This window comes from Penaeus monodon, chromosome 4, assembly GCF_015228065.2.
Source record: "Penaeus monodon isolate SGIC_2016 chromosome 4, NSTDA_Pmon_1, whole genome shotgun sequence".
NCBI classification, from domain to species: Eukaryota; Metazoa; Arthropoda; class Malacostraca; order Decapoda; family Penaeidae; genus Penaeus; species Penaeus monodon.
Window position 1 is genome coordinate 60,448,958 of NC_051389.1, and position 27,500 is coordinate 60,476,457.

A 27,500-nucleotide genomic window follows, 5' to 3' on the forward strand; every position below is an offset into this window, starting at 1 on the left:
AAATGTTAGTTTATTTTATTCCTTCTAAAGAAATATTAATGTTAACAAGCAAGTAACTGAATCAGAATCAGATTTTATTAAGTACTGAACCATATAATATGTGTGAGTTATGTCACTCTTTGCACTAAATGCTGAGTGTGCATTTAAGAGTTTATTAAATAGAGTACAATTCAAAGTTAAAGAAGACCAGATTGTTAGCAGGATTATGCTTGTTCTTTTATAAATGGCAATTATAATGGTTGATATGATCCTCTGCTGCCATTATACATTCAAGTGTAGCATTGTTTATGTGCGTAAGATGTTCATGTAGTTTTTAGTTTTCCTTAATTATTGTAATGACATGAATTGTCAGTTTAGTTGAGTTTTTGTTTTTTAAATTACTCTGATGAAAATGCCATAGTATTAGAGAGTAAAAATACTTTCCATTATGAATATACTATCAAAATAACTTAGAGCACTTTCAGATAAAAGTAGATGGAATTAAGCAATTTGATGAGGAAAGGTAGGAATGTTTCAGACTTTATAGCTAAAAGAAGATTTAAATAGTCTTGATAATATATTTCTGAAGACAGAGGTAAAGACTTAAATCCTTCCTGTTATTCTAAGGGATAGTGTTATTAAAGTATTGTACATCCATCAGTTTATTCTGTCAATATGCAATAAGACTAAGTTTTTTTAATACAAGGAGAAATCTCCACGATCAGTAATAGTATTCGTCATCTGTGCAAATGTTCATTGAGTTACCTGGTCGACAGATTGGACGCTTGGTGGGTCAGATAGCAGCTGATTTACTCCTGCTCATGTGTGACCATGCGGAAGCTCTCCTCACGCACTATCCAGATGTACCAGTTAGAATTATTCAGGTAAGTTCGTCTGATTATTCAAGAGATGGATACGTCTGTCTGATGTTCTCACTGACTATTCAAGTACTAGCTGTTTGTTTTGATGTGGGTCCTTAAAATTCTGTGAGAATTTTCTTTTATCTCTTGAAGTAAATTAATGTTTGAGAGTTCTTAAAATTAATAAATAAATGTATGCAGTAATGGTTTAGAAGCCTGCTATACCCATAGCATTAATTTATATCCTCCCTTCATTTTTAGGTACTCTGTCAGACACTAGGAGCTATTGGAACTGACAACAGCCTCACTGTCAGTACTGATGGAAAACACCTTGTGCTTTCATGCCTCTTTTGCCTGGCGGAGTGGGTCATGCGCATGCCTCAACAAGTACTTATTCAACCTATGCAAGACAAACATACTTTACTTCAACATGTATTCAAGGTTTGTATAGAGAGCTGAGTGGAACAAAGATTCACCAGGGAAATTATGCATATTTATAGTTGGATGTGAGATTGGATGTACATTGAGAGATACATTTTTTATGGTGAAATGGTATGGTAAGTTGCTTTAGGATATGGTAATTTGCTTTTTTGTGTGGAAGATGTGATTTATTTTAAGGAAGGTAGGACAGGGGCTTATCTCGGAAAATCAGCCAAACAACCAAAAATTAAGAGAGATATATGGATTGGTAGTCACAGACGGAGCAATGCAATGTAAAGTTCTCATGGTGTCTGTGTTTACAGCTTGCTCATCCTAATAGTTTGTGGGACTGTTTAGATTGGTGTGTTTTTCCAGGTGCTTCACGTTATTACCAGTGGTAAAAAGAGCAATCATATAAAATCACCCAACATAGAAATTGTGGATTTTGAAAGCCATGTCCGGGAAGATTTGGGCAGGAGTGGGAGCGTGGATTCCTCAACCTGGGGAGACTCCCTCAAGAGGTCCTCTTTCCCTGCCTCATGCACTTCTACTATAAAACTAGCTGCAAGATCGGTAAGATTTAAGTGAAATCCTTAGTATCTGCATTTGAAATTAAAAGTATGCTAGTTACGAGTGGAGCATAAATGAATAAATAAATCATAAGTGAGTAATTACATGATTGAATAAACTGATAAAATGTTCTGTATTCCAGATCACAAGTCACATCATGAACCACTTATGGCATTTCCCCCTGGGTGTGGGAGCACAAAGGCTTTCCTCATTGGTGGTCGAAGGAGACGACGTCCCCGGTCTTTCTGGAGATGAATTATCATCTGAGGTGTTCCTTTCACCGCACATTCAGCTTTTTGCCCTCAATCAGTCGTGTCTGTTGTCTCTGGTACAGCTTCCAGCTCTGCAGGTTCCAGGAGGGGCAGCCACTGCAGGATTCAAGACACCAAATTCAGAGGTAGCATTTTGTAGCTGCACTCATTCCCCAGGTGTTTTGTAAATGAAGCAAAATATTGTTTATTTTGTATGCAGTACCTAAAAGATAGGAAGGATTATATATAACCAATTTTGACCTTTTCATCTGCAGGTGAGACTCATCCTGCGGGATCTCTCTGGAAAGTTCTCATGGGATGCTACCCTTCTCTATGCCCCGCCAAGTGAGTGCATAGCCGACCCAGCCATTCATGTCCACCACCAACAGATGAAGCAGTCGCAGCAGTTACAAGCACAAGCACAGCAGCAACCGAGCATGTCTCCTGGAGTGAGTGATTTTGTCTTCTTCTTCTTCTTCTTCTTCTTCTTTTTTTGAGGGGGGGGGGTACAAGTCTTTCAGTGTATTATTTATGTCCATGGTAAAATCTTTGTATTAGTATTGTCATTATTGTAGGATTCCTGATATAATAATTACTAGCATCATTGTTTGATCACTAATAATTCTGATGCTTATGATGGTCTTATTGATTATAGTAATTAGGAATAATGTTTTAATTATCAGTCATTTTCATGATTTCTCTTTCAGGCCACAACTGGACCCCCTCCACCACTACCTGGTTACACAGGTTTAGGAGTTCAGTTCAGTTCGGCAAGCAGCTTGGAGCACCACACCGGCAGCCGCGATGATATCATGTCTTCCTCATTTGTTGTGACATCCCCCCCAAGGCACACCCTTAGGCACCGACCACCGGGGATTTTGCCAACACACGAAGATTCGGCCGAGGATCTGGACAACTTGGATGATGTATGTTACTGGATGACATGAGTTGCTGTAGGGGGGGAGATGGAATGAGATGTTAATAAGTTATCAGCAGCATATTCTGTATTTTTGGCTCTTCATCATATATCTGTATATAAACATATTTTCTTATCTTATAAGGCAATTTCTGTGTTTGTGTTGAACATGTTGAAATTTGTTTCTCCAGCTGTTGAATTATGTGGGTCATACAAGCCCAGAGGTGCTGGAGCAGTTTGGCCATGCATTGAATGAAGCTGTAGGTCCTCCTCCAACGCTTCCCATCGAGTCTCAGCATGATGCTATTTCAACCATCCTCAACCAGCGCAATGTGGAGAATGAATTCTTCTGCAGACACTCTTCTGATATGAAGTAAGTGGAAGAGAGTCTTTTGTATGATTAATACATGTTCATTAATTTTTCTGTTCTTATATAAATTTCTAATTCTTGCATGCATACAGTGTAACTTCCACAACATACATACTCAAAATGACATCCACATACACTTATATATACATACCTATACATGTAGCTTATGGTGTTTACTGTTATCTTCTGTTATGTGTAATAGTTGCATTCCATTATTTGCAGTCCAGATTGGGTCTGTTAGATATTTTTATAGTTATTGTATATTGTATATTTGATTTCTAACCAAGGAACCAAACCTATAAATCTGTTGTAGAAAATAAGTTGCAATGATTTAACATACATACATACATAACTAAGCCTACACATTGTAGGATAGATGTAAGAATGGCCAGGGCTTCAAGTATTAAGTCATACCATTCTTTGACTCACAAAAGTTAGCTGTTTATCTGTGCCAGTGCATTTCTGTTTTATGCCATTTTACTGATTTATTGATTGTTTTTTTTTTTCTTTCTTTCCTCTCTCAGCATGGTATGTCCAGAAGTCCGTTGTCCAACCCCTGTGGAGTCGCGTTCTGTGTTCCAGCAAGGGAGGCTTATCTTCGACCAGTTGGGATTGGCATCGTGGGAGAAGCGAAAATCCATTCACACGCTGAAGAAGAATGACAAGTTACTGCGTGAGCTGAAGAACCTGGATAACCAGGTGTGTTTAGACTTGAGTTGGTTTGTGTAATTACAGAGTAAGAGTTTGATATTTGTAAATGATTTGGTAACTGTTCATTGAATATGTTCATTTATGAGTAATATGGATATTTATTATGCTTTTATAGAAATTTGAAATAATATTTTTATATTTGCCAGACAATATATTATGCAATGAAGTGAACTTTACATTTCAGAAATGCCGAGAAACCCACAAACTGGCTGTCATATATGTAGCAGAAGGGCAGGAAGACAAAATGTCAATCCTTAGTAACAGTGGTGGATCTGCTGGCTTTGAGGTGAATATATATGATAAAAAGTAGCCTAAATGATGATGAATATGTTTATCAATTCTGCTCTGTTTTGCTGTATATCATGATTTGTTTTTTGGAAAGTAATAGAAGATTATATTGCATTTTTTTTGCATTATGAATTTAACACAGTGCTTCTGGGAGAATGCTGTGCTCATTTTTTTTTTTTTTTTGTGAAGTGTTTCTATACATAGCTGGCTCTGCTAGTGCTTAGCTACAAAAGAGTCAGTTAGTAAACCTTGTGACCTTACCTGATTTCACCTTTCCTTGAGTTGGCTGGAAAAATATAATTTTTACTAATTCCATGAATATTGATGGTGTTATTTTTATTATGGACATTATAACTACTATAATGCTATAAACATTAGTAACAGCAAAATAAGGTAACGTAAAATGTTTTTGTAAATTAAGGATAAAGGTAAACGGCGATACAGGCAGTACTCATAATTGACTCGTTAGTAAAGTAAACTTAGTAAACTCACAGTGGGCATGGCATGTGCATGCATACCATGCACATTGGCATTGTGTTGATAATGACCTTGGCTTTATAGTATTTCCAGTTACTGTTATCTTATACAAACTTTGAATAATTTAATTCAAGATAAACTAATACATACATATTTTATATGGTTTCAGGAATTTGTTGGAGGACTTGGCTGGGAAGTAGAGTTAGCCACGCACACAGGATTTATGGGTGGACTGCAGCGAAATGGCTCAACAGGAGAGACTGCTCCTTACTATGCTACGTCACTGACTGAGGTCATCTTCCATGTATCAACCCGAATGCCTTCGTACTCAGAGCAAAGCATGTTGCAAAAGGTAGGTTGTATGTGGCTTGATAGTGAATATGAAAGCCATAACTGTGAAATGCTGTGAAATTATTATAGTTTCATACTAAATTGAATATAATTTGTATTTCAAGCATCTGATCATGGTATGATTGAACTTGTAATAAAAAAAATGATATGATCCTTTGATGTAGAAGGGTCACATAATGATTACTTGTATATGAAAAAAATCCTTTTTTTTTTAGTATGTGTCACCTTGATTTTGGAAAGTATACTACCATAGTAGTATGATTTCTCTCCCATCATCTTTTTTTCAACCATGGGTTCCCCCTATAACTTGATACTTTCTTCTATTTTATGAAAATTATATGAGTATTCTGATTTTTTCTGCAGACTCGCCACCTTGGCAATGATGAGGTACACATCGTTTGGTCAGAGCACACGCGAGACTACAGAAGAGGCATCATTCCTACAGAGTTTTGCGATGTCCTTATTGTGATTTACCCACTGCCAAACCAGCTCTACAGGATACAGATTTCAACAAAGCCAGATGTGAGTGTGTTGTAACTTTTATTTATATAAAAGGAAGAATTCTTGAAGGATTTTGAAAAGATATGTTAGAGGTCTACTTGTCAGAATTCTACTGTGCTTTCTGCTTTGTGTCTGATTGATCTTTGTTGACAGTTCTTATCTGTGGATACTTTCAAAGTCTGAAATTGTTCGGAACAATAGAGCTACAATTCTGAAGAGTATTTTATTTAACTAACTACATTGTGCAGGAGAGTGATTGAGTGAGTAAGAGAATGAGTGTGTGAGTGTGAGTGTATGTGTGTTTGTTTGTTTGGATGTTTGTGTGTAAAATGTATATATTTATACTTTTTGTTATAAGTTTGTTGATGTACATGTGTGTGTATGTGTATTTATGTGTAATTTTTACTTTTATAGGTTCCCTTTTTTGGCCCATTATTTGATGGAGCTATGGTAGCTCACAAGGTCTTGCCAGGCCTAGTGCGCAGCACAGCAATCAATGCCTCAAGAGCCAAACGCAGTAGATTGGCACTTTACCAGAACTTGTGAGTATATGGCTTTTGAATTTGTTCAAATGGATTGTGAGTAGGAGGATGCCTTAACCATGTCTTCAGAGACTTGTAAGGATAGAGATTTATGGGAAGTCTTGTGAATAAAGTTGGTAGAATTTTTTTTTATTTAATGAAGTCCTGTACTTTTCAATGTTAGGAAGCATTTATGTAAATGTTGTTAGAAGCAGAATAATTTCAAGGTTTGTTAGAACTTGGATTAGAAAGAAAAGACAATGAAAACATTCTTGTCAGTGAAAAAAATAGGTAAATAGAAATAGATAAAGTAATGTGAGTATAGATTATTGTGATTTACTCTAAAATCTCCTCAATACAGCTATGAAGAACGAGCAAGGGCTCTTGACACCATCATCGAACAGTATAGTGAACCCACAACCTTTGAGGCCTTTATATCCTCTGTCTACTGCCCAGTCTTCCCCGCGACATTCACTTCAGGCCCAACTCGCGCCTCAGGTTAGTGCTGTTGCTTCTCAAGGATTTTTCAAAGGCACTGAGAGGGCTAAGAAAGGATGCAGTGAAATAGTTGTGTTCTGGTTGTTCTGATGTTTTTTTGCACAAGTATTATCAGGAACTATGTAGAAATATTATGAGGTTGTAAGGAATATTTGAAATTTAGTGACAGTTTAAGACATTAATCCATAAAAGAAGAATTATGACAGTACAAACAAATGTTATCAATGGGCTTGTTATTTTTGCTACTAAACATAGATGTTAAGAGACTCATCCATTGAAATCAGCTGCTGCTGTTATAAAAACAGTCCAAGAATTTTTTTAGATGACTTGGAGAACACTACTAATATTGGTTTATTAATATTTATTTTTAGTAGAAAAAAAAAAACTTGTCATGAAAGTTCAGTGGGCAAATATTCTTATTAATTTTGCAAGTGAAAAGAATGGGTTTAATTGAGCTTCTTGCATGTTTTAAAGAGAGATATTGCTGAACCCATGTGCTTCAACAGTTTAGCAAAATGTGATTAAAAAGCTCATTTATTGTTTGTTTATTATCATTAATATTTTTTAAATTAATGTGTTTTGATATGGCATGGTGAAAGATCATTTTCAAATTTGCAAGGTTTATTTAGCAAGAGTAGAATTTGAAACAAAATTATACATTCTTCACTGAAATTGTAGACTTATTCACTTACTGAATAAAATTTAGTTTAGAGTTAGCCAAAAGGGGACACACATTTTCCCACAAAATTTTCATTCACTACGAGATGTTGACATTGCAAAAACAACGATTCTTTCCTCTGGGGAGGCAGTACAAATAAAGGCTTTTCACTTCCCTCATGTGACACAGATAAAAGTAGATCTCCAGGTAAGCAGCAGTGGATTAGCACCATGAGAACGAGCCAAGGCATCACTGAGATGAGTGTGTTTTTGCTATTATGCCTTAGTGTACAGATGAGTTCTTAGATGCAAATGAACATATGCAGACGCACCTTCCACCTCCACGGACACCTTCGTCACCAAAAGTGCTTGCGAAGAAGTTTATTTGCAAATTGTTTTTAATCCATCCGTCATGTTAGGAATGGCATGACAACATTTTGGATGAAGTGTACAGAGGGGGGAAAGAAGAAAGAAAAAATGAATTGTTTAATTGTTGGTTAAGTACTTGCATTATGATAAATAATGAATAAGAAAGATATCTCAAGTTACTTTATTTACAACTTTGATGTGAATGATATTTAGTTACAGAAAGATTATATTAAAAAAGATCTTTGTGATATCTTCTTCTTGACAACTTCGACTTGAATGATATTTAGTTACAGAAAGGTGATATTTATTTTATAAGAAAAATGTCAATTACGTATTATACATTATTAGAATGATACTGAAAGTTCAAAATATTTAAATTCATGAAAAGGAAAGGAAGATACAAAGAAAAATTAATGGATGAAAGGAAGAGAATGAAGTAATTTAGTAAGAAGATAGGGTTATATAGAAAATAAATCAGTCCATTCATTCTACATTTCAGTAAGTATATATACAGAAAGTGTTGATATTAACACACAAATCAGTCACATCACGAAGTTCAACACATACAAACAAGTACATGAAATAACAACACACAAGCAAAAATTCACACAAGTTGCACACACACACACACACACACACACACACACACACACACACACACACACACACACACCACACCCACACACACATATAGAACGTATATCATTTGAAAGATATATATATATATATATATATATATATATAATATATATATATATATATATATATATATATATATATATATGTGTATATATATGTGTATATATATATATATATATATGTATATATATATGTATATATGTATATATATGTATATATGTATATATATGTATATATATGTATCATCATCATCATCAAGGGGCTAACGCCGACGGGGGCGCATGGCGGCATCCACCCTTCGCTTCCAGCCACGAGGATCCCTCGAGGTGAGTCTCCAGGCAGGCACACGGCCCATCTCTAATTCCTCGCGACAGGTCGAGCTGCCCAAGCCATGATCTCCTAGGACGTCCCACAGGTCTCCTCCACCCAGGGTTGTCTCGCAGAGAGACAACCTGATGGGCAGGGTCGTCCATAGGGAGGCGAGCTAGGTGGCCATATAGCCTGAGTTGGCGATCCCGGATTATACAAGTAACAGGTCCCATGCCAGTCTCACCGTGTAACCGCCGGTTGGACACGTGGTCCTGCCAACTGTACCCCATGATCCGACGAAGGGACTTGTTACAAAAGGCATCAAGGCGAGACTCCAAGGCACTGGATAGCGTCCAGGTTTCGCTTCCATAGAGCAAAACTGGAAGTATCAAGGCCTTGAAGACACGCAGCTTGGTCCTTCTGCATAGGTACCGACATCTCCAAACGCTCTTGTTGATCGAGTTCATGGCTCCTGTTGCCAGACCAATCCGTCTACTGACTTCCTGGTCTGACAACCCAGAGATATGGACTACGCTACCAAGGTATGTAAACTTTCTGTGATTTCAACGTCCTCGCCGCATGCATGGATTGACTGAACGGGTTCCCCTAACAGGCCCCCAAAGTCCTGAATCTTGGTCTTGGTCCAGGAGACCTCTAGGCCTAGGGGCTTCGCCTCATTGCTAAATGCATCAAGAGCCGCCACAAGTGACTCCAAGGACTCAGATAGGATGGCAACATCGTCGGCAAAGTCAAGGTCCGAGACCTCAATATTGCCTAGTGTTGCTCCGCACTGACTTGGCTAGTAGCTCTGCCCATTTCAGTCCATACAAGTGTGAAAGTGTGGGTGAAAGGACACAGCTTGCCTCACCCTGAATTAACAGAAGAACGACATACCCACTACACTTACAGCACTTTCAGACCAGTATAGAGGCTTGCTATCAGGCCAATAATCTGTGTCGGAATTCCTCGAGCCTCAGGATCTCCCATAGCGATTCCCGATGCACCGAGTCAAACGCCTTCTTGAGTCGTGTAGGCTCGAGCACCCCGACTAAACTCATCGGCGTTCACAATTACTCGAAGCGCTAGTATACGGTCTATTGTGGACTTGCCAGGAGAATCAGATGCTCCGGTCTCTGGTGCCTCAGTAGGTGGTTGCGGTTCGTTTCAGAAGAATGTGGGCGAGAACCTTGCCTGGTATGCTGAGATGTAATGCACGGTAGTTGCTACAGTCCATCGATCCCCTTTCCCTTCCAGAGAGGGATGACCAGCCCCTCAGCAGGTCAGGGGGAATCTGGTACCAGAATGCCATGGCAGTCAGGACTGTATGCAGGCCCGAGCCATAGGTTCACACCCGCCTTTAGAGGTCAGCTAGGCGATACACATATCACTGAGCTGTTCCACATTATTTCGGAATCGCCAGCTAACTCTGTAAGGGTAGGAGTCCTCGCTGATGGGTGGGTCCGGCTCAGGCCGTTGCGACATCGCTTTGCATCCAAGCTAACTGTTGGAGGGTCCTGCCTGTACTAACTGTTCAAATACTCAGCCCACGTTCACGATCCCCTGATCGAGATGATCCGTCCCATCAGCAGTCGGGATGGTACGCAGTCATCTGTGCAGCAGGGCTTAGGGTTCAGCTTTCCAGGCCTTGTAGTTGCAGGGTACGAAGGTGCATTTCCAAGAATGGAATCGACCTACCTCGAGCAAGAGGTTCCTGCTGACTGTTCCGTCAGTACCCTTCTCCAGCAATGTCCGAGCCCTCCACCATGGACGACGCAAAACTTGATCCCATTCAGACCGAGCCTTGAGACACTCCTCCATGCCGCTATGTACTGCCAGTGGAGAGGTATTCTGCTTGTCTCAGGGCGGTAGCCAAGGACCCGAGTCTTTCCAGTGGTTCGCCTTTACTCACAAGCAATGTCCTGATAGTGTTCTTGTTTCTCGGTGTCGGTGCAACTGCCATGGCAACGAAGGCAAGACTTCGTCCTTCAGCTGTCCTGCAACACCTTAGTGGTTTGGCCATGAGATGGAACGGTTTCCTTGAAGCATGGACTCCTGAGGTGCTCCGAGTTTACGTGCTTAAGACTCAAAACACTGGGTCCCGTCAGTTTGCTGGTTTCGTGATCGGTCAAAGACTGCCTGGCAAACCCCTGGCACACTCCTCCTCCTTATCGTCCAGTGAACACTTAGGTGCCACTGGAGGCGGGGTTTGGAAGTGGACCCAGGTAGCCACAGCATCCTATTGGTCGGCCTCAGAAAGTCCGGTAAACCCGAGTCTAATCTCCATCGTGCTGACAAATGTTCCCGTCCTTGGCCACATACCGATCGCTGTACCAATCCACGATGCGGTTGGAGGCTTGAAGGAGCCAGAAAATCGAATGTCTCCCCGGGGCAAAGTCCCGGAGAGGAGGCTTTCGTGCTGGGAAGCCCCACCATGGAGTTTAAGACATCTCGTAGCAGCATTACAGCCGATAACCGACATGAAGCGCCAAAAATGCAATGTCTCCCAAGTCTCACATGCCATGATAGACGCCTCTTTCAATCAAACAGGGTTTAGAGCCGTATACAGCGGGCTGAAGTCGACTGGAGATGGCTATGGCTACACCCTGGAGGTGGTGACCATCGCTATGGCCCGACTACCAGGTCTTCTCACCTCTGAGAGGGCAGCCACCTCAACTCCCAGTCGCTTCAATTCCCGCGATAGCAGAGGTAACTGCTCATCCTGCCGCAAGGACCCAATGTTCCAAGCGCCTACCCGGAAAGCACGCCTGAGGTTAAGCCTCGGGTGGTCACTCCGGGTGCACGCCACCTCTGCCGCCCCCGCCAACACAGCCCCAAATAAAGGGGGTCGGCAGGCTGTGGGACCGCCTATCCACCTGTGGGGTTCCCGAGGGCTTTCCCCCACAAGCTTCATGGTGGGTTGGCGCCTGCCGGGGCGCAGGCGGGACGAGTAACTCTCGTTCCAATCCTGCACCCTGACATTTGCCCTCCCAGCGGGACCCACAGCCCGCCTTACTTGCTGGGTGAGAGGGACAACACCCCTCCCCCCAGCATTTCCATTTACATGCGACGTTGCCAGAGGGTCATTCTGGGGGGAGGAGGACTGGCAAGGCCCACCTCCCCCGAGCCGCCCCATTACCCCAGGGTGGCTAGGGGGCAGGAGTTGGTACGAAGCCAGAGCGTGTCCACACGCCAGTGGGCCATAACTCCGTACCTCTAGGGCCTCCTGCTGCTCCGAGATCCCCCACAGATTTAGCCTGGGACCGCAAGGTACCCAGTTACCCATGGGTGGCCACGAGGAGGCACTGCAGAAGTCTTGATGATGGAGAGGCTGTGACCTGGCAGGGGAGACTTATGCAGAAGCTGCTCCCTTTTTCGCACTGGGCTAGCCAGGGGTGGAAGCTGCAAGCGAGAAGGCATGCAAGCACTTAACACTATCTAGGCTATCACACCATCGCTTCACATCACCATGCGCGTGAAGCACCCACCCATATATATATATATATATGTATATATATATGTATATATATATGTATATATATATGTATATATATATGTAATATATATATATATATATTATAATATACTAATAATATAATATATATATATTATATATATATTATATAATTATTATATATAAGATATATATATTATATATATATATATAATATATATATATATATAATATTTATATATATTATATATATATATGATATTATATATAATATATATAATAATATATATATAATATATATTATCATATATATATTAATATATATATATATATATATATATATATATATCTATATATATATTATATAAGTATATATATATATATATATATATATATATACATGTATATATATACATAGATTATATATATATATATATTTATATTATAATATATTATAATAATATAAAAATATATATATATATATAATCACACCATAATATTTTATTCTTACTTTAATCATTCTAATGGATAGCATTATATCAGTCTATATATACTTTTATGATCTTCATACGAACCATATTAATTTACGGGTGACAGCATACTTGAGGTTTATGTATAGCAAATAATAAGTTCTTTCCAAGGTGATATACTGATTGAATCGAACATAATTGTAGTCATAACATTATTCTTTAACGCTTGTCACTGTCAGTCTCAACATATAATAGATAGATAGATGATGATATATAGTATTCAATATTTTTGCAATAATATAATCTTACTTGAACATGGACCATTTTTTTTTTTTTGCTATGTACGTACATCAGAGAAGCGATTTTAAGAGTTAGCTTTTTTGATATGAATGCATTGTAAAAGTCCACACTAACTGGATCTAACCCATTGGAGGTGGATGCCCCTATTACTGTTACTATGCAATGATCCTTTCAGATATTTGGCCATGTCATAGAAGCTCTCTATGTTAAGACCGAAATAACATTTGACGTTCCGATCTCGTTCCAGTATGGGATGAGCATTGTTAAGATCATGTCGGTTCGTTGCTCGAAGATACGTCGCAGGCCAGTTGATATGGATATCCAATTTCAGTTACTATATGCATTTTATAGTATTTCTACATATCACTCTTAGTTATATGCTTCCTACTCGATTTTTTAATAGTAAATAGCATAATAATTATTTAAGCAGTTTAATTTAGTTTGATTATGTTAAGACTTGGCATTTTAACATGCGTCTCAGACTACTCTTGAATAATCAATAATAAATAACATAAGATCTAATCCTCTTAGGTAAATGTTCTTCCATTCGTCAAAGACAATGCCTTATTATTTGCTAGATTTTGTAGAGAAGTATAACTCTTCTATATAATTATGACTTGGAACTGGCTTGTGATATTCAAGGAAATTCTGATGCCGAGAACATGTTTGTTATATATGAAATATGTTGGCATATTTCAGTGATTTGATGCACGGCTTGATGGTTTTCTGTTTGTTGTGCTGCTGTATGTTATTTGTGTGTGATGTTGTGTGTCGTGTGGTGTTTGTGTGTGTGTGTGTGTGTGTGTGTGTGTGCATGTGCATGCGTGTGTGCACACACATGCACACAGTTGGTTGTTGCTTGCGACCTCGTTCCAGCAACGCTGTAGTGAAATCTATATAATTTTAACTATAAATTTATCAACAAATATTACCATATACCTTTAAAGCATCCCAGCTGCTTGCAGGTCACCTCAGGCTAAACGACCATGTTTAACCCTTCCCACCAGATATCAGTAATTAATGTAGCTAACTGTCACTCTTGGATTTTGTGTCGGGGTTTTTATGTGTAGTTATGATGTACAAATGACACTACAGACTTAAGTAGTGAATTAAATCCCAATAACTTTTAGTATCAATGCAGAGAAGCTTTTCTGTCTAGTATTTTTACATAGAGAAATATGTAGATTCTTAGTGTCTCTAGATTTTGCTGAGAAAGGAAGGTATTTATATTTCTCCATATAGTAATTTCCAGCATATCTGTACAGGATTGATTATACAGGGATGGATAACACTTGAGTTGCATGATATGTTTAAAAGCTCCCCCCCCCCATACCAAACAACCCCTCTTGATAGTCTTACCCTTAAAAAAAACAAAAAAAACAATGCAACTACTTCAGCAATTTAATAACACCTTGGTAATTACGTGTTTTTTTTTTTCCAAAGCACCTGCTGTTAGTATTTTTCTTATAAGTATTTCTTGTGCTGGCTCAATCTAGATCATTGTTCAGGACTGTATGATTTTTCACAGTTTTGTGTGTATTTTGCTGGAAGTGTCAGTCTGTTTCCCGTAGATTGTAAGAACGACACGATTTTAAGGCAAAATCCATCATGAAGTGAAAATGAAATACATGCTGTTATTCAGTTGCATCATTGTTCTGCAAAGTGCCCAGCCAGCATCTTGCCAATTGCTACATACCCTAAGCTTGCTGTGCACCATTCTGTTGCAACAGGGAGCATGCTGCCCTACAACCCCAGTGAAGAGGACCTAGTGTAACTCAGGCCTTGTAATCGTACTGGTGCTGTGAGGTTGGTTATCTCAGGAAGAAAGCTTTTAATTAGCATGCAGTAGCTCACCTTTTGGAAAGAGTAGCAAGTTGTTTGTGCAGGGTTATATGCACACCGTTGCTTTCTATGTATGGTACTTAGATGCAGATGCAGGCATTTCTGTAGCAAGCATTTTCTTTTTCTTTTTTACCTCCAGAATTTTTCCCCCTCTTAAATATGAATTTTAGACCACATAGTATAGTGAGTAGCATTAGTAAATTACATATGTAACAGTGTTGAGCAAAATGTTACGGAGTATATACATATAATGCCAAATTTTGATTCTGATTATAATGTCCTAATGTTATTAGGGCATTATCATGCTCTGTGGGATGTCCTGTCTAAATACTTCATTGGTATTTTGTTGGCTATTTGTTACTTGTTTTGTGGGAATATTATGTAAGCAACAATTTCTCCATCTCATGTATAGCAAGATATGGAGAATGAGTTGCATTAGTTTTATATCATGGGTAAATTTCAACATACCACAGATTGCTTTTCTTGTGTAAAAGAGTTCTTGCACTGAAATGAGTGGTAGTCCAGTAATATATATATATATATATATATATATATACATACATATACATATGTATATATGTATACATATATATGTTAATGTATACATATATTGTATACATATATATGTATATATGTATACATATATATGTATATATGTATACATATATATGTATATATGTATCATATATATGTATATATGTATACATATATATGTATATATGTATATATATGTATACATATATATAAATGTATACATATATATAAATGTATAATATATGTATACATATATATATAAATGTATACATATATAAATGTATACTTACACATATGTATACATATATATGTGTACATATATATGTATGCTGATACATGCATACTTATATATGTATACATATATATGTATGCATATGTATACATATATATACATATATGTATACATATATATACATATATATGTATACAATATATATGTATACATATATGTATACATATATATATGTATACATATATATGTATACATATATATATATACATATATGTGTACATATATATGTACATATATATGTATACATATATATATGTATACTGATATATGCATACTTATATATGTATACATATATATATATTTGTATACATATATATATTTGTATACATATATACATTATATGTATGCATACATATATGTATGCATACATTATATGTGTACGCATACATTATATGTGTACGCATACATTATATGTGTACGCATACATTATATGTGTACGCATACATTATATGTGTACGCATACATTATATGTGTACGCATACATTATATGTGTACGCATACATTATATGTGTACGCATACATTATATATATATGCATACATTATATATATATGCATACATTATATATATATGTATACATTATATATATATATATATATATATATATATATATATATATATAATATATAATATATATATATATATATATATACATACCATATATATATATACACACATTATTAGGTAGTACTGAGTAGGTAATATAGGTGGTAAAGGCTGCACACCTAAAAGCCACCTTTAGCATTATTTAATAGGATAATGGTGAAGATCTTTCTCGCAAAAGAGAGAAAGGAAGATACCTGATGTCTATAAATAATATAAATGTTAATGTCTGTAAATAGTATAAATGTTTTGTGGACATTATCATGAGGAAATCAATTTTTGTATTTTTTTCTTTCAGAATACCTTTTATTATATTTGAAAAGTGTATATAGATGCTGCAGGTCAGAAAATGTGAATCGTAAAGCTGATCATTGTCAATACAGTTCCTATTAAAAAAAGGAAGTACTATCAATATAAGAATATATTTATCCTCATTATTACAGTATGAAGTTTCCATGTGTGAGTTAGAACCATGGTACTGTTGTACTGTATCACTGATGCATGATATGGACTTTTGAGTCTAAGTAAGCTTTGATTTTTGGGTAGATAGCATATGATATTTTGCTTCAGTTTACTGTAATACAATTGATATGGATGATTTGAAATGAACAGTTTACTTCATATAACATTCAAGTGGGCACATCTACACCACACATGAACATACACACACTCATGCACATGTATGTGCATGTGAAAGATAAATATGCATGCACACATATGTGTACACTTAAACATACAAGACACATACACCAATGAAGTACACACATACACAAGCATCTGCACATACAGGATATGCACATGTGCACAACACATACATGCACACGCACACACACAACTTCTGTCTCACTCTTTCTTTCTCTCTCTCTCTGTCTCAGTCTCTCATAGTGATCCTGGCACTTCCATTTTCCAGTTTTGATATATTGAGAAATTTTATTTCTAATCTCATGTACTGACTATTAACGCAGTCAAAACGCTCTTTCTAGGGACTTCTTTCTCATCGCGGGTGTTTGACTCATCCATGGGTGGCTTCGGCGGTGGCTCAGGTGTGTCGGGACTAGCGGCAGCCCTCCTGGATGACCCGCAGTTACCCCCAGGGCCCCCCCAGAGACCTCCACTGACCAGGCCCACCAGCTATTCCACTGGGGAGCAGCACCACCTTCGAGAGAAAGCAAGGAGTAAGTGTTGACAGGTGGACTCTGATGGTGGTTGAGGAGACTGCTTTTATTTTGGTGGATTAGGTTCCTTGCAGCATTCCGCTATGTTTATTTATTCATTGTTTTTTTTATAATTTTTTCCAGTGTGCTGGATTTTTGCAGCAGCATTTGTTTATCTGTCTTATATGATGTGTGTCTTAGTATGATTTTCTTATAACAGTTGTACTTTTATTTTGCTAGAAGAGTTGGGCAGTTTGTGAATGATTTAGTGAGTGTTGATTTCATATCTTGGTGTAGGTACAGACATTTGGCAAAAGTTTAGAATGCTTCATGTATGATTGTTACATTTTTCCCAAATATTCATAAAGGTGAGTGTTGGCAAGACATTTTTTTTCTTGAGGGTGTTAAGTGATGAGCTTTAGACAAAGTTTAATAAGAGAGAGGGTTGTTTAAATAGAGCAGTGAAAGAAAGCAGACTTTAACTTAAATTTGGTGACAGACTCTTTAAAAAGTGTAATTTTGAGTATTCTAAACAAATAAGATCAGAAGTACAATATTTTCCATGGATCAGCAACTTTGTTTTCTGTTTCTTGCTGCCATAATGTGAGAGATTAGGAGACTCAAAAGGAGAGGCAAGTTTGTTACAAACAGAAAGAATTATTGTGTGGATGTGGTTAGTTTTCTGTTAATGATATAAACCATAACATATTGCAGAGCTATTACCAGAGCAGTGTTTTATCATTAAACTCAGTTTAATGAATATGATTATGAAATATTGTATATTTATGTGTCCCTACCCAAGTTGTCAAAGAAGTTGAAATCACAACAGTTGATGAATAAATGAGGAATGAGAAACTGGAAAGAAGACTGAAATGGAGCAAGTTTGTCACATGGACTTGAAAAGTCTGGAAGTAGTGTCTGTAAACTTGAATTGTGGCATACTGTACAATGTGTGGTTGTGTGGTTTGCTTTTCACTGGGCACACATCTAATCTATAAATCACCATTTCTGACAAATGTTTATTTTTATTTGTCAATTTGACGTCTTTGGAAGGTTCTTCTTGATTTTTAGATATACTGTATATAAATAGGAATGAAGTTAATTTTAAGTTACTTTCACGTTCATAATCCTTGTAAGTACCAGACTGCATTCTTTGCTTTTTGCACAGAGAATTTAAAACTTACCACCAGATTATGCAGACAAAACCTCAATGGTCAACTTGATATACATTCTGTTGATCCTAAGAGTACAGATCTTTTTCAGTGCTTTGATAAGGGCATTTTGTCATCGTTCTAGAATATATGTCCTCTCGAAAACTTTTATTCAATTCCAGAGCATGGTAAACCCTTTTTATATTTTCTAGCTCTGATTGAAGGTTTGGTCTACATGGACACATTGAAAATTATGTGGACTAATAGTTTTTTTTGTTGAACAAGTGGCAGCCACAGAGAAACTTCACAGCAAAGGGCAAACAATGCAGTGTGGAGTAAGGAGCTCTGGTTTTGTGATTATGAAATATTGGTACAAAATCCTAATACATACACCTCCTGTGCTAGTGTCGATATATTTTTGTTTTGTAGTTTTATAAAGATTTTGTGATGAGGGCTGTCCTCATCTTCATGAGGCTCTTGCTGCTGTTGTTTATAGTTTGTTTTATTGATTTAATTATTGTTTTTATTCTTGTGTTGTTGCCTTGACATGCACATTGAAATTTTTTTTTTCTGTGTGTATAGATGGTATTCAGTGCTGTTTTATTTATATGACATAGGAAACCCAACCAAAAAAGGAATAAGTATACAAAATTGTGAAATAAAAAGAACTGTGTTGAATTGCCAAAAGAAGACTATATGACATTAGATAACTATGGCTCATATGAAATAATTCAGTGTCAGGGTCTATGAAATCAATTTTATAAAGTCAGCCTTTATTGATACTAATATGCTGTCCTTGTTATATCTAAACACAAAAAAAAGTGAAAGGTGCATTAACGGACCAAGTCATTGTCTGGTCGGATGCTGCAGCCATGATTTGGAATTGGAAAAAAAATTTGAAATTGTAGCTGAGAGGCAAGTTTTCCCCCATGTCTTCCATAGACTGGGTGTGGTTCAGATTTTTTTTTTTTTTTTTTTTTTTTTTTTTTTTTTTTTCCAGTACAAAAAAAAAAAAAAAAAAGTCTTCATTAATAGTGAAAGAAGGCGGCCTGCAGTACACAGGATGTTCGTGAAAGTTATTTGAGAGCAGCAAAGGATAATTCTTCCAGTTACAGCACTGTTCTTTTCTTTATGTGTGATTTTGGTGACTGATTTTTTTCTTTATTGATTTTATTGAAATGTATTTGTTTACTTTAACTTTTGCACTGTTGGATATTTATTTTTGCTTACATCTTGTTTTATGATTGTTAAAAAAACATTTGATACTTTCATGATCATCTTTTGAAGCACAGAATTGTATGTAATATCCTATCAAAGTAAGTGATGTTAACTGCTCACAGGAGTTCGGCAAATGCTGGGAAGCATTCGTCGAAACTCTGCATATAGCAAGAGCTTCCCAATACCCCATGGAAAGTTGAACAACAATTACAGCCAGCAGTGCTGCGAATCTTGTGAGACATCAGATAGGTGTGTTGTGTGGTGTGTGTAATGTGTTTTTGACAGTGCTTTCACAGTGTTTGTGCATGATGGTATATGGTGATTGGACAGTTTGATTCCAGCACACAATTTGCTCTTTTTTTTTTTCTTCTTCTCTTTGACATTATGATATACCCCCTTTCTTCCTTCAGTTAATTCTGAAATGTACATTGCTACTAAATGAACCTTCTTTTGTGATAACCACTTAGTGTGACAGTAATTATAATTGATTCCTCAGCCTGTTACCTACACAGTAACACCATGGTATGCTGTGTATGTCTTACAACAAAAATTCCTTCAGATCTTTTACTGTGGAAATGTAAACAAGTTCTTTGGAGGTTGTCATTCAAGCAAATATCTCGGGATTTGAGTTGTTCCTGTTTTTGTCTGTTTTATTATGGGGTTGATGATTTGTGTGGTTTTCTCTGTGGTGTTTGGTTTATGTGTTTTTTAACAACTTGAGTTTGTTTATTTATAATGTTTTGGTTATAAAATGTTTTCTTTTTATCCAATGTCTTAATTTTTTTTTTTCTATATTTCAGTGATTTTTCAGTTTTCTTGATCAACTACATTGCTGAGATATCTATTTATTTATTTATGTGGTGTTACACTGATTTAATATCAATTCAAGTTATTTTGTCTTAGTGTCTCACAGTGAGATCCTTAATTTTTGAAGATATGTGAAGAATTGTCCAGTCCTATTACTGATGTTGGGAATTTTATTTTCATGTAAGGTGTATGTTTCTGTACTCCAAAGTAAACTTACCTTAACATACATACACACATGGATACATGTATATGAAAATGCACATTGATAAATACTGAAACATATGTGCACAGAAGGACTACTATATTTCTAATTTCCTTTTTTTTTTTTGTTATATAAATTGATTCATATTTTATGTTAGAACATCTACATTCCTATTCATTTTTATTGTTTTACAACAAAATACACAGAGGAGGAAACACAACCTTCCTCTTTGATGAGCTGTACTAGAATCGTGCATTCACAACAGATTTATCACTTAGTTGATTAACCCCTAAAGGACTGAAAGGTTCAGAACTGTGCATTGAGGAGGGCGGAAAAAATGAGATGAAATGGAAATGGAAAATTGAACAGGTAAAGCAAATATTTGTCATCGTTTGCCCAGTTTAAGATACACAATTTAGTGATACTATGCCCTTGGTAATGGTCATGCATAATTGTGATGATTGCTGTGTCAATCTTTAAGGGTTAAGAAATGAGTTTTATTGCATCTTCAGACTTCAAAGGAGACACACAAGTTTGCTTGTTTTTAACACTTATTGTGAATTAATAGGTTTATTTTGCTGATTTTCTAGTCAGTACCAAATTTAATATTTTTTATTACAAATACAATGACATGTGAACAATATTGCAGTGAACTGTCATAGTAATAAAAAAGTTAGTGGAAGATTTCCTTACTGTGACTGCATTTTCTTTCACTAATATTGTCTGTTTTTAATTTTATATTTATTTATATTGTTAGTTGTTCTTTTTATTAAGTTACTTTTTTTCCTGATCTTTCAACTGTCGTACTTTTCTCGTATTCTCTTATTTTGACAGCCATTTTCTTGCAAATTTTGTTATTGCCAAGTCATTACATAACTATATGATGAGTGCCTATACCTGACATAAAATACATCATTGTTAATAGTAACTTGGTGTTTAAGGGAACAATATTTACTTAAGTAAGACCAGACTTTGCATGAGTTAGAGACTAGATTATTTATATGTACTAATAAAGCGAGATGCTATTATTGCATGTTTGATCATGTATTATTAGTTAATTATTCCTGCTAAACTTGTTCTCAGTTACAGTTCTAATAACTCATGAACAATTAAATGTGGAATTGTCTAGTCTGTTTACCTCCTATCACACGTTTACTAGCTGATAGTGAATGTTTATGAAAGACAGCACTTAAGGTAGTCAGTCTCTCTTTATGTTGAGAATAGATAATAGATTATTGTAATCACCAAAATTGCCATTGCAGATAGTACATTCTATGCTGGAAATTCTATTATAGATGTTGACATATAAGGTAGAGCTAAAAAGTGTCATTTTGTCTTTAGAAACACGACTCCTAAACTCTTCTCTATTGGGTAATGGCTTCGCAATGTCTGTTCATGTGCCATTTCATTTTTATTTTTAGCCAACAGACTTTTTTTCTTTTTTAATCACAATATGGTATTTTTTTTTTTTTTTTTTTTAATCACAATATGGTAGGAGCTATCTTTGTTGGTTGTGTTGCCGAAACAAGATTTTTTCTCCTTTTGAAACTTTGCTCTGTCAACACGGGAAAAGACATGCACACAAAAGCTCATGTCCCTTTTTGCTCTTGTTGTTATTACTGTTATCATCAGTTATTATTCATATGATTGATATTTATTATTATTGTTGATATTATTCTTATCATATTCTTGGTAGTATTGTTATTAATATAATTTTTCTTATTATTGTCATATGTTGTTATTGTTATTATAAGAATAATTATTTTTCATTATTATTGTCATTATTATTATTGGTATTATCATTATTATTCTTAACATTAATATTTTCATTTTTATTATTATTATTATTATTGTTATTATCATTACAGTTATTATTATTATTATTATTATAGTCAATAATAATGACTATAATAATAATATTATTAATAATAATAATAATAATAATAATAATAATAATAATAATAATATTATTATTATAAATGTCATTATTATTATTACTATTATTATTATTCTATTATTTTTTTAGTACTATAACTATTACACCATCTTCACTATTGATATTGTTACTATTATCATCATTGCCACCATCATTATTAGTATTATTATTGTTTAGGATGAATTGGTAAGAAATTGTAAGAAATTTAAAAAAAATCTCCAAGATCTGATCAGAGCTAACTTCAGCCTCATCCTTCCCTCAGGTGTCCTCCTGATGGACCACATAAGCAGCAATGATGACGGGACGGGTTCGTCGCCCCGCGGCAACAAGAAGCTCTCCTTCAAGACCCCTCGCAAGGTGTCCTCGGCGGTGACCTCGGCTGGAGCGGCCGCAGCTGCCACCACACCCCCCGAGAGCCCCATGCCCCCACCCCGGAGGCCCAAGGATGGAATGCATCACGTTAATCTCAAGAAATAGTTTTTTTTTTCTTTTTCTTTTTCTTTTTCTTATCTTCTGTGAAGGTAGTTTTTGATCGTTGTTTCTTTTAGTCGTCTTGTTGTCTTTGTCTTGGTCGTCACTTACCCCCCCCCCCCCCCTTTTTTTTTTTCATTTGCTGCAGGCAATAGAGAGCACTTTTTTATACAATCGCAATTTGAATGAAATTTATTGGTCGTCAGCACTCTTGTATGTTCTAAGTTCTGATTGCCAAAGGAAAATTGTTAAACACGGTGGTGACGACAAATTTATTGTTAATGACCACATTCAGAAAATTAATGTGATTTCAAAATGCTAAAAGTGACCAAGTATGACAAATTGCAGGTTATTGCTCAGTGGAAGTTGGTCTGTGCTTACAAATAATTTCATACAACTGCAAGCAATTCTTTCACCTCAAGTCTTGTGAGATGTTTCACATAAGAACACTTTGTGAAAGGGAAATAAAAAATGTATATGCAGGTGAAGTGACTGATATATAAACATTCTTATAATATTATGGATAATATTTACTTTGACAGAATATTCTGAATTATTCTCTACCTAGATAGCTTAAGATAACTGATGCATCTAATTTATTGTGTGTGTACTATTGCAGTACAGTGCTGAAACCTATATGGAAAGGTAAAGGAAAGCAGAAAGTTACGACTGTTAATTGCAAGCAAAATGGTTTCGTCTTGCTGTGACTGGCAAGATTCTCTGTAGTTGAATGTTGAAATGCTAATGTTCATGGCATACACTTATTAATTTTCTTTGTGAAAAGTATTTTTGAATAGAGGAAGGGATGATAGATAATCTTCAATCTTTATTTCTTTTGATTAACTTGCTTTCTTTGTCTTGAATTAATTTAAGTTGATCCAGCATGGGGAGAAGAGGTCTTTAGTACTGATGTAGATTTTTTTCTTATCTAGTTCTTATATAGTTTGTTAGTTTGAATTATACTGCTGTGGATGCAAAAAATTCAACTGCATGATGTACAGATAAAAGTAACCATGACTTGAGATGTATAATTAATTTTTTTAAAGGAAATTTGTAAACATTTTGCCACATATCTTTATATTTGAGGCAATTTGAAAAGGAAATGATGTTTACAGTATCTTTGTAAGAAGGTTTAGGGTTGGACAGAATATAAGAGGTGTGTTTACCATGAGGATTACCATTTCACTCAAAACTTACTAAATGCCAAGAAAGAAAAAAGAAAAGTATATAAGTAGGTCACATATTTGCTAATGGTAGATTTAAAACCTAAACTTGACAGTAGGTGGACTTCTTGGTACCAAGAAACGGAAAGGAGGGTAGTTGCAGAAGTTGCTGTGTTTTTAGTAGGTATGAAAGGGTTTAAAATTTGAAGAAGAAAAAAAGGAGCTTTTGATTGCAAGTTTCCCTCTTGGTCACATGCAAGAAGCACAAGGTCTGTGAATATAGAATGCCTTATTTTTACACAGTGAAGGTAATGTAGGTAAAAAAAAAAAAAAAAGGGAATTTGTAATTAGAAGGGGCTTTCAAATAAATGGTCTTGAGTTTGCTATTGCTGACCAAAGCTTTAGTTCTGAATGGCTATGAGGAATACATGATTGGTTCTTAACTTGATTAGACTTGGAATATGTTTGATAAATGATATTGATATGAATATTCATTGTTTTTTTTTTTTGTTTTTTTTTTTTCCAACAGACTTTGTACTGTGATAAATGTATTCCTATATTGTTGTGCTGGAAAACAAAATAATCCAATCCACTGCATTTACTAATGCATACTCAGTGTTAGTGATTTAACAGACTGAAGTCATTTGGTCTGTTCAGAGAGAGGTTTTCAAGCTGTAACACATGTGGTGAGTCTGCTTCAGGTGTTCTTGATAATGACTGTTATATAGAATTGTTGGCTCAAGAACATGCACCCATGTACTCACACAGACACACATGCAAGTAGACACTTGTATGCAGATACACATTCTTGCAGATAGACACTTGCTTGTAGATAGGCACATATATAAATAGACACACCCACACATACCGACACACACACATGCAGACAGAGAAATAAACAGACAAATGAACACAGTAACTCACTCATGTTATGCTATAAGAGGTTTGTGATGAAACAAGAATTTCTCTACATTTGGTTACTATTTATAAAATTGATATCAAATTGCACTAGCAAGACTAACTGTAAACTATGGTTATTAATTGTTTTTGAATGAAAAAAAAAGAGATTATATATATATTTTTCATCATTGGTGTTCTGTATGTACATTTTATCAATAGTAAGGAAAAAGGATTCCTGTGTAGCATGCCAAATTAAGGTGCAAAAGATGTTAGATATTAATGATGATATCTATGGACCTGACAAAGCACGAGTCATATCTGTTAAGGCTTGGGACTGTGAATAGCAAATTATTAGTCAGGTAGAAAATCATGCCAATTCTTGCACATTATAAGATAACAGGAATAGATGTTCACGGATATAGATAAGTGGAGGTAAGTCTGGTTGCAGGAAAGTACTATATATTATTAATGTGGATTAAAGTATTCCTGTAACCGGATGATTATGATTACATTTCAATTTACTCTCAGCTTTCACAGTGAATTTATGGATGCTCACTGTCTTCTCTTCATCTTCGTGAGATGAAATGTGATGCCTTACACATCATTTCTTCCATGCATAACTTGTATAAAATTTTATTTGTGAATATACAATGTAAACAGACAACAGCAGTGTTCATTTATGGAAAACTTAATAGTAAATGTTTCAAGTGGCTTGGAACCTGTCCACCTCTTTTGAGTATCATTGTTAGTATTCAAATAAAAAAAAAGAAATCTTGGCATGTGTTGTGAAAGGCTAACTAACACTCTTAAGGATATACTTTTGTTATGATTTAGTGGTCCTTGTACTGCTAAACTACTACTGCTACTGTTCAGTCTTGCAAGATTGAAGATATAAACACAACCAAAGATTTGTTGTCATTTAAGGAACACAGATCTGCTCCAAGGAAATGTTTTGATTGTTTTGGGAGAAATTGCTTGCTTTGTAAGATTTGCTTTGTGTCCAAGGGTTTGTGTATGTAAGTTGAATTATTATGAATACAGCAATTTACTCTTGCCTATAGCATTGATTAGTAAATTTTTGTACTTAGGGAATGCCAACATTTTTTTTCTTGTGGTGTATCTGTAGAGGATTGCAGTATAAGTTGTATATTGTTCATAACCACCGGCTTTTGTGGATTACTGAGAAGCACAAAACTACAATTTTCTGATCCCCTGTGCTGTCAAATTCCAGCGAAAGATATTTGCAATTAGTGTGTTACCACCTGTGACAGAGTTCCTAGTTGTGTGGTGTACTAGTAAGAGGTTTGCCAGTGACAAGGAGTGAAAACTTGAACTTGACACTTGATGCAGCCTATCCGTGATCACTAATAATTTGGTTTTAGTACACCAGCAGCCTAGTGGTTCTGTAGTGGTCCTGTTAAGGCTGTTGAGGCCGGCTTTCATTCGCTGTTAATCATTGATATGGCAGGATTGGTAAATATAACATTTAGGTTATTACATAAGGAGTACTTAATTTATCAATTTATTTTCTTTGATTATTACTATTATTTCTAGGAATGTTGATAACTGTAGTTCAAATAATACTTCCACAGTCTCCATATTGGTTCCAGCGTCTGAGATCATCCTACTTTTACGCACCAATCATCACAAGAATCAAAAGTTACCTGAATTATTTCTACGAGTGATGGTTAAAGCTTTTTTTTTTATTATTATTTTTTTAATAGTTATCTGTTGTTGTTTTCCTTTCATATTATTCTCTTTTCTTGATGTATATACGGTACTTACCTCTGAAATCACTTACGTATTTTAAGAAATGAATCGATGGTTGTTAGATGGATGTTTTCACGTAGGTTATTTTTATTTATTTTATTTTTTTATATATACATTTTTTGGGGGGTAATTAGTTCGGATTAATTTAACCTTCTTATGATATAGGATCGTGAATCTTCTGTCAGGCTGAGAGTTTGTTTTGCTCGTCTTTAAAGTACATTATTCTTCATGTGATTTAGTGGGACAATCCCCTTCGACAAATCCTGATGATTGTTCTTTTGTAATTCTCCTTACGAGACGTGTTTTCAACATGGATTCCAGTTATAGAGATAGATATTTTCAGCTTTAAGTTTCTGGTTTTAGGAGATTTTAGTGTTAATTTAATGTGATTAATCCTAATAAGTATTTCTACCAGTGTTTATTAGCTATTATTTTATATTTTATTTTTGATTTAAGTTTTTCTAATGTGAAATCATTTGCATACTGTGGCACAAATTGCACAAAACATTACATTTGTGTCACTAGTTTGAGCAGTTTATTTTATTATTGT

At 35.7% G+C, this 27,500-nt stretch overlaps 1 protein-coding gene across 3 annotated transcripts in view; it reads left to right on the forward strand.

Annotated features, from left to right (window-relative positions):
* LOC119572411 (ral GTPase-activating protein subunit alpha-2-like) overlaps positions 1 to 27,500 on the forward strand; it is a 52,215-nt gene that overhangs the window by 23,268 nt on the left and 1,447 nt on the right. For 2 of the 3 annotated variants that reach the window (XM_037919524.1, XM_037919525.1), the window contains 15 exons: positions 756 to 863; positions 1,101 to 1,280; positions 1,635 to 1,832; positions 1,972 to 2,226; positions 2,356 to 2,529; positions 2,788 to 3,006; positions 3,188 to 3,369; positions 3,891 to 4,065; positions 4,262 to 4,363; positions 5,012 to 5,194; positions 5,557 to 5,715; positions 6,109 to 6,236; positions 6,577 to 6,713; positions 17,162 to 17,353; positions 22,909 to 27,500. The exon at positions 22,909 to 27,500 is cut by the window's right edge and continues 1,447 nt beyond it. In XM_037919524.1, coding sequence (XP_037775452.1) covers positions 756 to 863; positions 1,101 to 1,280; positions 1,635 to 1,832; positions 1,972 to 2,226; positions 2,356 to 2,529; positions 2,788 to 3,006; positions 3,188 to 3,369; positions 3,891 to 4,065; positions 4,262 to 4,363; positions 5,012 to 5,194; positions 5,557 to 5,715; positions 6,109 to 6,236; positions 6,577 to 6,713; positions 17,162 to 17,353; positions 22,909 to 23,123 — 2,607 coding nt within the window. In that variant the 3' untranslated portion in view covers positions 23,124 to 27,500. Of the gene's footprint in view, positions 1 to 755; positions 864 to 1,100; positions 1,281 to 1,634; positions 1,833 to 1,971; positions 2,227 to 2,355; positions 2,530 to 2,787; positions 3,007 to 3,187; positions 3,370 to 3,890; positions 4,066 to 4,261; positions 4,364 to 5,011; positions 5,195 to 5,556; positions 5,716 to 6,108; positions 6,237 to 6,576; positions 6,714 to 17,161; positions 17,354 to 19,823; positions 20,802 to 22,908 lie in introns of those variants that run through there. The other variant, XM_037919526.1, reaches the window with a different exon arrangement.